The 14,876-nt window shown below is 40.7% G+C and overlaps 1 protein-coding gene across 1 annotated transcript; it reads right to left on the bottom strand.

Moving 5' to 3' along the window:
* Nucleotides 1-205: 205 nt before the first annotated feature.
* Nucleotides 206-13,050, bottom strand: SRP9 (signal recognition particle 9). The gene is made up of 3 exons (XM_012459785.3): nt 12,861-13,050; nt 6,836-6,904; nt 206-1,440 (listed from the first exon to the last, which is right to left on the bottom strand). Exons 1-3 carry the CDS (start codon nt 12,930-12,932, stop codon nt 1,321-1,323), a joined length of 261 nt encoding a protein of 86 aa, XP_012315208.3. The 5' UTR covers nt 12,933-13,050; the 3' UTR covers nt 206-1,320.
* Nucleotides 13,051-14,876: the final 1,826 nt, after the last annotated feature.

Raw genomic sequence — 14,876 nt, 5'->3', positions numbered from 1 at the left:
TTCTAATTCAAAAAATAAAAAAGAAAAAACCCAAACTTGCTATTAACATATAGCTCAGAGAAAGTCATATAATATAAAGTACTGAGAAACAAAAAATTTGCTTTCAGCATTACCAGGCTCATTTTGGACTAAATGAATATAGTATATCCTAGTTAAGAAATTAATAATTTTTGAAAAGGGTAAAAACTTGAACACAAACAATACATATTTTATGTAATATTTTATTTGCTGATCTCTCTGAAACATGCCAAAATTCATATAGCTAAGGGAACTTACCATGCTAAAATGTTGCTCAACATGACAAATTTCTACAAAACATATTTCAATGTAGTACCTTCATTTCATTCTTGAGGAATCAACATGTGAACATTACATTTAGGTGGTGAAATTTAGACAAATATAAGTATCAAATAATATCATACCTCTGTTTTACTGGAAAACGTAACAGTTGTGACAGTCACACCTAACACCTTGGTTAAATAGAGTGAAAATGGGCAGGGGTGTCACACAAGTATGCAAGGATTTGACAGTTCAAATAATCTACAGCCCTTCTGAGAATACAGATGGAAAATAAGTAGAAAATATTTCTGTAATATGGTGGTTTCAGTACATTATAGTGATCATCATTCCATTCACGCACTCAAATAACTGCTGCTTCTGATCACTGAAAACTAGATTCAAAGTCATTGCTCAACAAGCTGATACTACAAATCCTTTACATTAAAAAGTAGTTTAAATCTGGAAAGAAGGCAAAGCATACTTGTTAGTCAATTACTTTTAGATATAATTGAGACTACATTACTATACACAATTAGGTGCATAGTATGTGTAACAATGCATCCTATGGTGCGGAGTTAATTCTAATTACCATATTTTATATTTATTGGTCATCAACAACATACATTTTATACTCCAAGAGAAATACATCGATCCAACAAAATGGTTACATTTAATGTTCTTTTAAAGACAGATGAACTAAATTTAAGGAAGAATTGGCTTTTCTTCATAGCTCATTTTCAAATTACTGATACAAATTTGCCAGAGAAATATGTGTTTTACCTAACATCAAATAATCTGCAAAGTTTCCAAGGCAGATGCATTTCTTGTTCAATTTCCAAAAGTAAATGCAGGCTTTCTAACTGAAAACATTCCCATTCCTAGCTCTCTAAAGCAAACATTCAAAAGAAAATTACAAAAAATGACCTCTAAGCTTTTGAATAGTCCACTTAGTTACATAAAGTATTTTCTGTCCCAACACTTTCTCTAATTCAAAAGATATTTACTTCCTAAGTACATGACAAAGTCTTCATTTCAAACCATTCACTCAGTTTCCATGGTAACATTGCGGGATTCCTTGGCTACCATAAGTCGCATTAGTTGACTGTGGAATTTCTCAATCTTCTTTACATCTTGAGCTTGCTCTGTTTTATACACCAAACACTGTCAGAAATTTTAGAAGTACACATTAACTATGTAAAACTAGATATTGACAATGTAGAAGACATACAATTGGGTAAAATTTTGAGTCTTTCCTACCAGTGTTTTACTCTATTTTCCTTGGAGGGTCATACTAGGGAAACTGCACTCAAGTTTTCAAGCCTCTAGCAATTCCATGTCTTAAAGTACAGTAATTTAAATGCCACTGCTGTGGACAAAAAAAACTAAATGAAGTCCATTAGAAGCTTCTGAAAAATGTTAAATGTTAAATCCTGCTGTGGTCTGATGAGAAGAACTCAAGGCTTAGAATTAGATATTTTCTGCCAGCCATAAGTAACTGAGTTATGCTGGGAAAAAACAGAAATCTTAAGATCCCTTTTTCTACTGGTGAAATTGGGGGTTTAACAGTAATTTTTAGAAAAAAATTTGGAATTCTCTGTGTATAGCTGGTCACTATATAAACCAGATAAATCTTGATTTTCTGAAGATATATATTTTTGAGACAGTGCCTCACTATGTGGCCCAGGCTGGAGTCTAGTGGTGCAATCTCAGCCCACTGCAACCTGTGTCCTGGGCTCTAGCGATCCTCGGATTCCCGCATACCTGGACTACAAGCACACACAACCAAGCTAATTTTTCTGTCTTTAGTAGAGACAGAGTTTCTCCATGTTGCCCAGGCTTGATTACTTTTAAAACAAACCAAATTCTTCCTTATTAGCAGTTAAATTTGTCACTAGATACTTAAGATCTGCTTATGGTTGGTCATAAAACCATCTACTGTAGAATCTTCAAAAATATCAACTTTAAGCTGGCAGCCCTTTCCTCATTTTGTAATACAGGTCAATTTTTCTTCAGCCCATCTTAAAGGTTCACATGAGTTGTTTTTTTTTTTTTTTTTTTTTTTTTGAGACGGGGTTTCGCTCTTGTTACCCAGGCTGGAGTGCAATGGTGCGATCTCAGCTCACCGCAACCTCCGCCTCCTGGGTTCAGGCAATTCTCTTGCCTCAGCCTCTCGAGTAGCTGAGACTACAGGCACGTGCCACCATGCCCAGCTAATTTTTGTATTTTTAGTAGAGATGGGGTTTCACCATGTTGACCAAGATGGTCTCGATCTCTTGACCTCGTGATCCACCTGCCTCGGCCTCCCAAAGTGCTGGGATTACAGGCGTGAGCCACCGTGCCCATCCCACAGGAGTTTTAAACAACAGGAACTAACGATCCTGTAATAAAAGTCAATAACTTTAATAACCTGAAGTTCAGCCTCATCATGCCCAGTTGATATGACTTCTAAATGAATTAAAGGGCTAAGCTAGGATTCACATCTCTTGAATCAATGACTAGCATGTTATACCTTAAAAAAAAATTTTATCCTGGCTCACTTTGGGAGGCGAGGCGGGTGGATCACGAGGTCAAGAGATCGAGACCATCCTGGTCAACATGGTGAAACCCCGTCTCTACTAAAAATACAAAAAAAAATTAGCTGGGTATGGTGGTGTGTGCCTGTAATCCCAGCTACTCAGGAGGCTGAGGCAGAGGCTGCGGTGAGCCGAGATCGTGCCATTGCACTTCAGCCTGGGTAACAAGAGTGAAACTCCGTCTCAAAAAGAAAAAAAAAAAAAAGAAAAAATTTATCCACACATTGTACAAAAGGTCATATTTATCTGTTTAGTTCACTAAACAATAAAAATAAAAAAAAGAAAGAGGTCATATTAACCTTCATCATTTAAATTTTAGCATATGTGCTATGAGAGAATGTATATACCTTCTCACTAAAGTTTCTGACAGAAAAAGATATTATGGGATTATAAAAATGATACATTATAAAAAAGTCAAAGTTAACATGGATCCTTAATTATATTTAATCATTAACAGGGCTAAAAGCCATCAATTGGAGATAAGGCCTTTTGTATTAAAATTCATTCTGCATTTATTGCCCTATTTTTAAGCTAGGATATATGGGTTTCTCTTCAGAGGTATACCTAACTACTCTGTGATAATCCCAATTAAAAGTTTTCTCAGTGTGGAATGTCAAGATTTAAGAATTACTTAGTGGTTCACACCCATAATCCCAGTGGTTTGGGAGGCTGAGGCAGAAAGATGGCTTGAGTCCAGGAGTTCCAGATCAGCCTAGGCAATACAGTAAGATCCTGTCTTGACAAAAAAATTTAAAAATTAGCTGAGTGTAGTGGTGCATACCTGTAGTCCCCAGTTATTCGGGAGGCTGAGGTGAGAGGACTGCTTGAGCCCAGGAGGTCAAGGATGCAATGAGCTATGATCATGCCATTGCACTCCAGCCTGAGCAACAGAGCAAGACACTATCTCTAAAAAAAAAGCAATCAACAAGGTCGGGCGTGGTGGCTCATGCCTCTAATTCCAGCACTATGGGAGGCGGCGGCAGATGGATTACCTGAGGTTGGGAGTTCGAGACCAGCCTGACCAACATGGAGAAATTCCTATCTACTAAAAAAATTAAAAATTAGTCAGGTGTGGTGGCACGTGCCTGTAATTCCAGCTACTTGGGAAGCAGAGGCAGAATTGATTGAACCCAGGAGGCGGAGGTTGCGGTGAGCTGAGATTGCCTCATTGCACTCCAATTTGGGCAACAAGAGTGAAACTCCAACAGCCAACAAACAGAAGCATACATACATTTACTCAATCTAACAGGGGTAAGCACTAACGTTAGATACTTTCATATATTTTGTTTACTTTCCACAACTAGTCAATAAGGTAAACTATTGCTATGATACTTTACAGACGAGGAAATTGAGACCAGAAGGCTAAACTTCTGGCCTAAACTTTTCCAACACCAAAATGCTAGTAAAGGGCTAAGCTAGAATTCACATCTCTTGAATCTATATTTAGCATATTATACCTCAATTCACTCTTCCTTTTTCACATGTTCAGCTACTTCACTAAATTCAACTGGTTCTTAGAAGACATGCTAATCACTAAAAGATCTAACGTTATGCAATCTCACAATGGAATCCTGAACACAAATACAATATGTGACCAAAGACAAAGTGATTTTTAAAATCACTCTGGGCCGGGCGCGGTGGCTCACGTCTGTAATACCAGCACTTTGGGAGGCCGAGGTGGGTGGATCACGAGGTCAAGAGATTGAGACCATCCTGGTCAACATGGTGAAACCCCGTCTCTACTAAAAATACAAAAAATTAGCTGGGCATGGTGGCTCGTGCCTGTAATCCCAGCTACTCAGGAGGCTGAGGCAGGAGAATTGCCTGAACCCAGGAGGCGGAGGTTGAGGTGAGCTGAGATCGCACCATTGCACTCCAGCCTGGGTAACAAGACCGAAACTCCGTCTCAAAATAAATAAATAAATAAATAAATAAATAAAATCACTCTATAAAATTTTTTAAAGAACTAACCTATTTTTTTTTTTGAGACAGAGTTTCGCTCTTGTTACCCAGGCTGGAGTGTAATGGCGCGATCTCGGCTCACCGCAACCTCTGTCTCCTGGGTTCAGACAATTCTCCTGCCTCAGCCTCCTGAGTAGCTGGGATTACAGGCACGCACCACCATGAGAACTAACCTATTTTTAAAATGTTTACTGAGTGCTTTCTGGGTCAAGACATCATAGTAGGCACTAGAAATAAAACAGGTAAGAACATTACTGATCTATCTCTATTGTCTTAAAGCTCACAGTCAATTAAGAAGACAAATGTGATAAAAGAATTGTGATACAGTACAAAAAGCCAAAATGAAAAAGCAAGAGATGAAGCAATCCTTGAGTTGGGTTTTGAAAGATTAGCAGCAGTCTAACCACATTAGGGGCGGAGGTGGGATTCAATATTGCAGAGGAAACAATGTTCAAAAACACCAAGGCCTAAGACATCACAGCACATTAAAGGAGTTCTTATGTGATACAGAAATGACAGAGATTAGAGGGGATGCAAGGGTGGAGTTTAAAGGTTTCTAAGCAAGAGAGTAACAACCAAATTTGCACTTTTAGAAATCACTCTGGGTTTGAGCATGGTGGATCACAACTGTAATACCAGCACTTTGGGAGGTGGAGGTAGGTAGATTGCTTGAAATCAGGTGCTCAAGACCAGCCTGGCCAACATGGTGAAACCCTGTCTGTACTAAAAATACAAAGAATTAGCTGGGCATGGTGGCATGCACCTGTAGTCCCAGCTACTCGGGAAATTGAGGCAGAAGAATTGCTTGAACCTGGGAGGCGGAGGTTGCAGTGAGCCAAGATCACGCCACTCCACTCCACTCCAGCCTGGCAACAAAGCAAGACTCCGTTCCCCCGCCCCCCCCCCCAAAAAAAAAGAAAGAAAAAAAGAAAAGAAAAGTAGAAATCACTCTGGGATGGGCACTGTGGTTCATGTGTGTAATTCCCAGCAACTTGGGAGGCTGAGTGGGAGGACTGCATGAGGCCAGGAGTTCAAGACCAGCCTGGGCAACATAGTGAGATCCTGTCTCTAAAAAAAATTTTTTAATTAAAGAAATCCCCAGATTTCTGACAAGGTGGAAAATAATGCAACTAAAGGTATAAAGAGAGGAAGGAGCTAGTTTAAGAACAGATGATAAACTCCACTGCAGACAAGTGAATTTTGAGGGTATGTGAGATATATATGCTAGTCAGAAAGTCAGAATATGAGCTCAACACACATTTGCAAATAGACATAGATGTAATATTGGACTCGACTAAATGGAGTGCTCTAGAAGAAGCTATATGAAAGGACAACCAAGGACAGACTCCTAGGGAAGCAAATACATATGGGGCACATCAAAGAAATAATCAGCAAAGAAGAATGAAACAACAGAAACACAGAATAGTAAGGCCAAGATAAAACAGCCACAAATCGCAAAATATTTATTTCTATGAAAGAGTGGTGTTCAGTATCAAAAGCAGCAAGGAAATCAAGTAAGATATGAATAATAAGACCACTGGGTTTGAAAATAAAGGAGCTGCTGATGTGCTCTCACAAAGGGCAGTTTCAGTAGAATACAACATGCAGAAAACAGATGGCAGAGGGTTAAGGAATGAATGGGAATGTGAGGAAGTAACAAGAGTGAGCAGATCAAGGACAAGAATAAAGCCTGTAACTTGTGTTCAAACCCTGTCATTTACTTCTTATACATCAAAAAGGAAACTTTTACTCCCTGACATCCAGTTCGGTCTCTACGTTCCTGTTGCTTAAGGTCTGAAGACAGCACTTATTAAACGACACGACATAATTCATTAATAAAGCAGGTTAAATTATTTTCTGAGGGTCTATAAAAGTAGCTGTTAGAATGAGGTTCTTCATTTTGGAATGAAATGCAAAATAAGCATCCTAATGGGTAATCTGCATAAATTCTAATTAAATAATTTCAAACAAATAATTAAAACAAATCTGAAAGTATGCAATAAATAAAAATGTATACTTACAACTAAATCATCTGTTACTTTAATACACAAGTTCCCATCAGTATGCCTATATTTGAGAACCACACGTACCTGAAATAAAAATACATATTTAGAAACAGTGAAGACAGATGACATTTCTCTCTCTTTCTCTTTTTCTTTTTTAATAGAGACGGGGTTTCGCCATGTTGGACAGGCTGGTTTCAAACTCCTGACCTCAAGTGATCCACCCGCCTCGACCTCCCAAAGTGCTGGGATTACAGGCGTGAGCCACCGCACCCGGCCGACATTTCTCTTAAATAATTTAGTCTTCAGGTAGGCTGAAAAGGATCCTTTTAGAATAAATACCCCCATATATCTAAAGGCATTTTTACTCTAAACTAAACTGAAATGAGGCAAAAAAAAAAAAAAAAAAATCAGCTATTTTAGTTCATTCCTTTGCTATAATTTATTTTTTAAGACTTAAAAAAGTAGCCCACACCTGTAATCCCAGCATTTTGGGAGGCCAAGGTCGGTGGATCACGAGGTCAGGAGACCAAGACCATCCTGGCCAACACGGTGAAACCCTGTCTCTACTAAAAATACAAAAATTAGCTGGGCATGGTGGCGGGTGCCTGTAATCCCAGCTACTTGGGAGTCTGAGGCAGGAGAATCACTTGAACCCAGGAGGCAGAGGTTGCAATGAGCTGAGATGTCACCACTGCATTCCAGCCCAGGCAACAGAGAGAGACTCTGTCTCCAAAAAAAAAAAAAAGACTTTAAAAAGGTGGACATTTTATTTGCAGCTAGTCTGAAAAGAGATGTACTGAACATTCTCAAAACACATCCACATTCAGGTAATGTCTGTGAGACTTACAAGGTGGCATTTCTTGCCAGTAAGAATATACACCAATACACCTAGCCACAGAGGAATGACAGGAAAAGGAGAAAAAAAACATTTGGCAGAAATGGCTAGTTAAAAAGCCCAAATCCACCCCCCAGAAAACAGTGCTGCAGTTCAGTGCAACTCACACTTTTCATTTTTCCATGGATCTTAGGAAATGGATTCAGACTAAAATATTCAGCAAAATCAGGTCTTTATCACGAAGGCAGAACATGATGCATTATTACATAAAAGCAGAATTCTGCCTTGAAAAGAAGTCTCCACCAACAACTTTTCCAAAAACCAGAATAACTCCTATACTGGGTGCCATGTTACAAAATACTTTATGTTCAATATTCTACAGATTGCCAAGGCATTAAGATATTAGCATATTTCTATAAGACATCTCCCAAGAACACTTCCATGAACATTATTTTTTTCTTTCAGTGATGGATTCAAGCACAGTGTATTGCAGCAGTTTTTCCCTAACCAGTATCAGTAACTCTTGTTTAGCTAGCTGTTTTAAAAACTGCTAAGTGGCCAGGTGCGATGACTCATACCTGTAATCCCAACACTTTGGGAGGTCAAGGCGGGCAGATTACAAGGTTAGGAGTTCCAGACCAGCCTGACCAACGTGACCAACATGGTAAAACCCTGTCTCTACTAAAAATACAAAAATTAGCCAGGCATCACGCGCCTGTAATCCCAGCTACTCCGGAGGCTGAAGCAGGAGAATCGCTTGAACCCAGGAGGCGGAGGTTGCAGTGAGCCGAGACCGTGCCACGGCACTCCAGCCTGGCAACAGAGCGAGACTCTGTCTCAAAAAAACAATGAAAACAAACAACAACAACAACAAAAAGAAACTGCTAAGTATCTACACTTCAAAACACTTGTAAAATGGTGACAATCTAGCACCAGAGGCCTCAAGATCATTCTGGAAACGAAATAAAATGGGCTAATGGAACTATAATCTAGAGCTTTCCCCAATAAGGTCTTTGCACTCCTGAGATTGAAAACAAAAGTTACATCACTGTATGCCATTTGTCTGGGTGAAGGTGGAAAAGGAACTCATCAAGCACTTAAACAGATATAAGTAGTAGTAACTAGGTTAATTATCTTTAGAATACCTGATTCTATTTTATTGATCTAGTAAATCGTTTTATATATTTTAAAAATTCAGTTCTCTAGAAACGAAACAAACTTAAAAATATATTAAGCATGACTACTATGTGAAGTTTTAACTCTCAGTTAAAGGAACTCTCACTGGTTTCAGATGCCATAAAGTCACTGTGTCAGATGCCATGAAGAAAAAGAAATCAAGGTTCTTGCCCTCTTTGAATCTAACCAACTAAAATAACCAAAACACAAGGACAAAATGAATTAAGCCCTTTAAAGGCATATACAGATAAAATGTAAAGAGGGAAAACAAGCGATTTAGACTGGGAAAAGGGAAAGTCTAAAAAAGGAGGTGGCTTTGAAAATGCCCTTTTTTTTTTTAACCTTATAGAAGAAGGTAGAAGAAAGGCTGAAAAACCATTCTGAAGAAGAATTCATACAATAAATTATGTAGCTTCATGAGACTAAGAGTTGAAGATCATGAAAATGGTGAGATGAAGCCAGAAAGACTGGAGATGGGTCAGACTGTGACTGGGAGTTGGAACTATACCCAGTTACTAAAGAAGAACCAGTTTTTAAGCAGGAGATGAAGAATTCAATTTTTGTTTTTCAGACAGTTGTGGCAGGCGTGTTTGGGAACTAAAAAGGCTGACAAACCAACAAAGAAGTTATCACATAATCCAGTGCTAATGCCATCTTCAATTACAGCAATGCAAGAGAGAGTGGTAAAAAGATACTAAGTATAACGAACAGGCTAAATGTGTTGGGGAGAGAAGACAGAGAATTTTGGAAAACAGCTTCCAGAGTCCTGACAAAATTTCCTCTTTAGCCCTGGCAGAAACAGAATGGACTTGGGGTTCAAAGACCTGGGTCCAAATTTCAGCTTTATCTCTTAGGAAACTAGACAATTGGCCAGGTGCGGTGGCTCAAGCATGTAATCCCAGCACTTTGGGAGGCCGAGGTGGGTAGATGATCTGAGGTCAGGAGTTCCAGACCAGCCTAGCCTGCATGGTGAAACCTCATCTCTACTAAAAGTACAGAAATCAGTTGGATGCGGTGGCATGTGCCCATAATCCCAGCTACTTGGGAGGCTGAGGCAGAAGAATCACTTGAACCTGGGAAGCAAGGGTTGCAGTGAGCTGAGATTGTTCCACTGCACCCCAGCCTGGTTGACAGAGCAAGACTCCATCTCAAAAATAAATTTAAAAAATAAAAAATAAAATAAATAAAAACTAGGCAAATCATTTTAACATAACTAAAATAATTTATTTATATACTTTGACGGGTTGCTATAATTGTTCATGTATTATGTATAAATATATGTAAATACACATATATATGTAATGCCTATTATATATTAATTATACATATAAATATATGTAAAATGCCCATCATGTAGAAGGCACTCAAAAAAACTGTTAAGTTTTCCCTCTACACTCATCCTCTCCCCTCTCAATGTATTAGTCAAGCCAGGTGCCATGGTTTGGGCCCGTAATCCCAGCTACTTGGGAAGCTGAGGCAGGAGGATTATTTGAGACCAACCTGGGCAACATAGCAAGACTACCGTCTTTAAAAATAAAAAAAATTAAAAAAAAAACTGGCTGGGCGCAGTGGCTCATGCCTATAATCCCAGCACTTTGGGAGGCCAAGGTGGGTGGATCACGAGGTCAAGAGATTGAGACCATCCTGGTCAACAAGGTGAAACCCCGTCTCTACTAAAAATACAAAAATTAGCTGGGCATGGTGGTGCGCGCCTGTAATCCAACTACTCGGGAGGCTGAGGCAGGAGAATTGCTTGAAGCCAGGAGGCGGAGGTTGCGGTGAGCAGAGATCACGCCATTGCACTCCAGTCTGGGTAACAACAGCGAAACTCCATCTCAAATAAATAAATAAATAAATAAAATAAAAATAAAAAAAATTTAAAAAAAAGTTTTAAATTAGGCAGACATGGTGGCATGCCTGTAGTCTTAGCTGCTCAGAAGACTGAGGTGGGAGGATCACTGGAGTCAAGTTCAATGCTGCAGTGAACTATGACTGTGCCATTGCACTCCAGCCTGGGCCAACTGCAATTTTCTAACTGGGTAAGAGGTAAAAGATTCTCTCTCTCTTGACTATTCTAGACATGCTTTGCTCACAGTGATGCTCTAGTTATTTTCATTTTCCTTACCACTACTATCACATTCTTATAGTACAGTCATTCTTGATGTAAATTTACATATTCTTCACTGTTTTTCAAATATTTTTAGTTTATACTGTGGGCACTTCTGGACAAAAAGTCCTATATGGTCTCATAGTACCACTGTCTGAATGAAGAAACAACCCTGCGAACAAGCGAAGTTAACCAAATGAAGCACCCGGAAGTCACCAGTGTTATAAACAAATCGCTCAATTTAAAAAATGCAATTTTTTGGGCTGGGTGCAGTGGCTCACTCCTGTCATTCCAGCACTTTGGGAGGCAAAGGCGGGTGGATCACAAGGTCAGGAGTTTGAGACCAGCCTGACCAACACGGTGAAACCCTATCTCTACTAAAAATACAAAAATTAGCCAGGCATGGTAGCACGCGCCTGTAATCCAGCTACTCAGGAGGCTGAGGCAGGAGAATCACTTGAACCCGGGAGGCAGAGGTTGCAAGTGAGCCGAGATCGCACCACTGCACTCCAGCCTGGGCAACAGAGCGAAACTCTGTCTCAAAACAAAACAAAACAAAAACACAATTTTCCATCATTAATTATTATATTTTATTGTAAAAAAATAGAACTAGGAATGTTTTACATCTTCTTGTTACCTAGGTCTTTCTGTGGGTCTAATACTATTTTTAATCATAATTATCAACATTTCTTGCTGCACACTTTAAACTTACATGCACTATAAACAGTATGTAATATTGGAGTTACAGGTTACCAGTCCACTGCATACACTTAAAAGATATTACTTAATAGTCTCACACAGTAAATCCTGAGCCATGGTTTTGCGAGAATAACTGCTTACAATTTTCTTTCTTCTCTGAGGGATATATTCACAATACACTGTATGTATAATACCCTCCAATAATACCAGCTTCTTAAGGGTTCAAAAGAATCTCACTCACCTTTATGTCTTCCACAGAAACTAATTTAACTTGGGGTTCCAGCCATACAAGAGTGAGGAATAAATGGAGCACAAAGGAGATGACTGAGTTACAACAGACAGAAAACAAAAGAATATCATACATAACCAGGTAGGAGGTTTCCAGTATAAAATTCCTTCAAAATGCTGAGTTCTAAAAAGGAGAACTTTTAATTAACACGAAGATGCTTCAAATAATTGTAAGACATGACAATAAAATATGCAAAACCTCAAGAGACAAAAAGAAAGACCCGAATGCTAAACTCCCATCACTTGGATTCCTTTGCTTTTTAGTAATGAGCTAATCTCTGACATCCACCTCCATTATAATTTTTGCGGGGGCTAAGAATGTATTTCAGAGGTCCATGAAAATGGTTTGCAAACATTTATGTATACGTGCATTTTTCTGAGAAAAGATGCAAATATTATTCTTATGTTCTCAAAGCCTGTGGCTCCCAAAATACTAAGAACGAGTATTCTGGGGGGGCGGGGGCGGGGCGGGGGGGGGTACAGATGCTTTCAAATCGGTATCTTTCAAGAATGTCTGAGCAGCAATAGAAAAATACCAGTTTTATATACATGTGGTACCCTTACCACCCAGGCGGTACAGGAAAAGTTAACCAAGACAAAGGACAGGAAGCTGCAGGCGGGGAGGAGCCCTGGTTTCAGGGACTCGTAGAACCGAAGCCATAAGGGAAGCTGAGGGACTGGGGCAGGAGAGGATAGACTGCAGGGATGTTCAGGGCTGAAGAGACCCTGGTTGTTGCCAGTTTCAGGGCCTCACTGGACCGCTAGATCAGGAACGAAGGGGACGGGACAGCGGAACAATTAATTAACTTGGCAGGGTCCATTTGTGTTCATTCTCAGCACCTCCTGGGAGCTCTGGGGAAGCTCCAGAGGCCAAGTGGATGGCGGGAAAACATCCTGGGCTAGGGTCCAAGGCAGCGGCCCCGGCAGCAATTTACCTTCATAGGGTCAGCGAGGTAAAGCTTCTCCGCAGCGCGGCTGAACTCCTCCCAGGTCTGGTACTGCGGCATCGTGGCCTGGAGTGGAAAAGTAAACAGAAGCAAGGCCGCAGAACCCAGCGAACTACCTACGTCCCAGAGTAGCCAACGGACGTACAAGTCCCAGCAGCCCCAAGATGGCGACGCCTCCTCGCACCAACGCCTCGCTCCATTGGACAGCCCCGTCCATGCCCGCCCAATGGGCAGGAGGGATGCTGTCAGGGAGTGGGCGGAGCCCAGGGCATGTGGCCCGGGAGCATACCCGGAGAAGTGGAGAGCAGGGCAACCAATGCCGGCTGCCACAGCGCCCCCTGTAGGGCTGAAGGAGCGGCATCCGTCCCGCGGCCCTCGGGGCTGAACCTCAGCTTTCTTCAGCAAAGATGAAGCGGCTCGGCGATAGGCGCTGTAGATACGAGGATGGAGGCGGCAGGGCCCAGCTGTCACACAATCTAGTGAAGAAGCCAGGAGACATAAATACAAGAGTGCAACGTAAAACTTTATATGATAAACATTTACGTCGGGTTAGTGGAGCGCGAAGGAAGAACGATCACTTGTGGGTGGGGGGAGGCTCACAGAGGAGGTGCAAGCTCAACAGGTGGGCAAGGAGGGGCAGAACTCCTAGGCCCATTTTAGATCTGCAGTGTATGTCAGATGACTAGTGTTTAGGAGATGAGGAAGAAGCCATATGATCACTTATGCAAGGATAAGAAATCATCCTCCAAACAAGAGGATCGTTTGAGCCCAGGAGTCTGAGGCTGCAGTGAGCCATCATCACGCTGCTGCACCCAGCCTGGGCATCAGAACAAGAGGTTGGCGCAAAAGTAAAGAAAGAAAGAAAGAGAGAGAGAGAAAGAGAAGATGGCCTGAAGGGAACACCGGGTAAAGAGTATTATATTTTGAGATGGAAAGATGTTGTCGATGTTTATAACTTTTAGAGGACACATAAGAGAGAGAGAAATTTAAAATACTGGAGAAAGAAGAAGCAAAGACTCAAGGGAAATATGAAGGGAAGACCAAAGGCACAGATGAATAAAAACAGGCTCACCATGACCTTTGAAGGGGTGAGGAAGCAGGAAAAGTCAGGTGAGGGTATAGGCGAGCATGTAGATATGAGGGCAAGAAGGTAAGTTTTCTTGTCACCTAAGACAGAAGACCACCTTCTTAAATAGGAAGGGTGGGTTTGGATCCTTGAGGAAAAGTTTTGGAAAAGCCATTGTGAGAAATGAGTAGGGAAGCCAAATAGAAACTCAAAAGCAGGCTGTGATGCATACCTGTAATCCCAGCACTTTGGGAGGCCAAGATGGGTGGATCACAAGATCAGCAGATTGAGACCATCCTGGCTAACAGGGTGAAACCCTGTCTCTACTAAAAATACAGAAAACTAGCTGAGCATGATGGCATGTACCTGCAATCCCAGCTACTCGGGAGGCTGAGGCAGGAGAATTGCTTGAACCCGGGAGGCAGAGGTTGCAATGAGCCAAGGTTGCACCACTGCACACTCCAGCCTGGGCAATAGAGCGAGACTCCGCCTCAAAAAAAAAAAAAAAAAAGGAAACTCAAAAGCAGTGTCAAGTAGAGTAGAAAGCCTAGCTGAAACTGGAGATCACATCTGGGAATAGTCCCAATTGGAGTCTGTCTCCAGCAACACCCAGAAGGTTGGGTTTTCCACTGGAAAAGACAGATATTAGGGATTAGGGTACATGAGGAAGAAGAACAAAGGGTCAAGAATGTTGAAAGTACTGGCAAGAGTGATTGAAGTGATAAATTATGGGATACACACTAGATAGATGGTAATTAATTGGGTCCAAAGAGAGAAGTTAAGAGACCAGGACTAAAGGAAATCTGAATTCAATATAATAGGAAATAGGAAGTTTTGGTCAGATTTGATATTGGGGTTTAACATTTTAGAGTAGCAATAGTCCCTGGTGAGGCTGGATTTATAGTTGGGTTGTTCACATAAAATTAAAGTCTCATATG

This window comes from Aotus nancymaae, unplaced genomic scaffold, assembly GCF_030222135.1.
Source record: "Aotus nancymaae isolate 86718 unplaced genomic scaffold, 86718_ANA_hifiasm-v0.15.2.pri h1tg000032l_0, whole genome shotgun sequence".
NCBI classification, from domain to species: domain Eukaryota; kingdom Metazoa; phylum Chordata; class Mammalia; order Primates; family Aotidae; genus Aotus; species Aotus nancymaae.
This window is presented reverse-complemented; position numbering and strand designations above follow the sequence as displayed.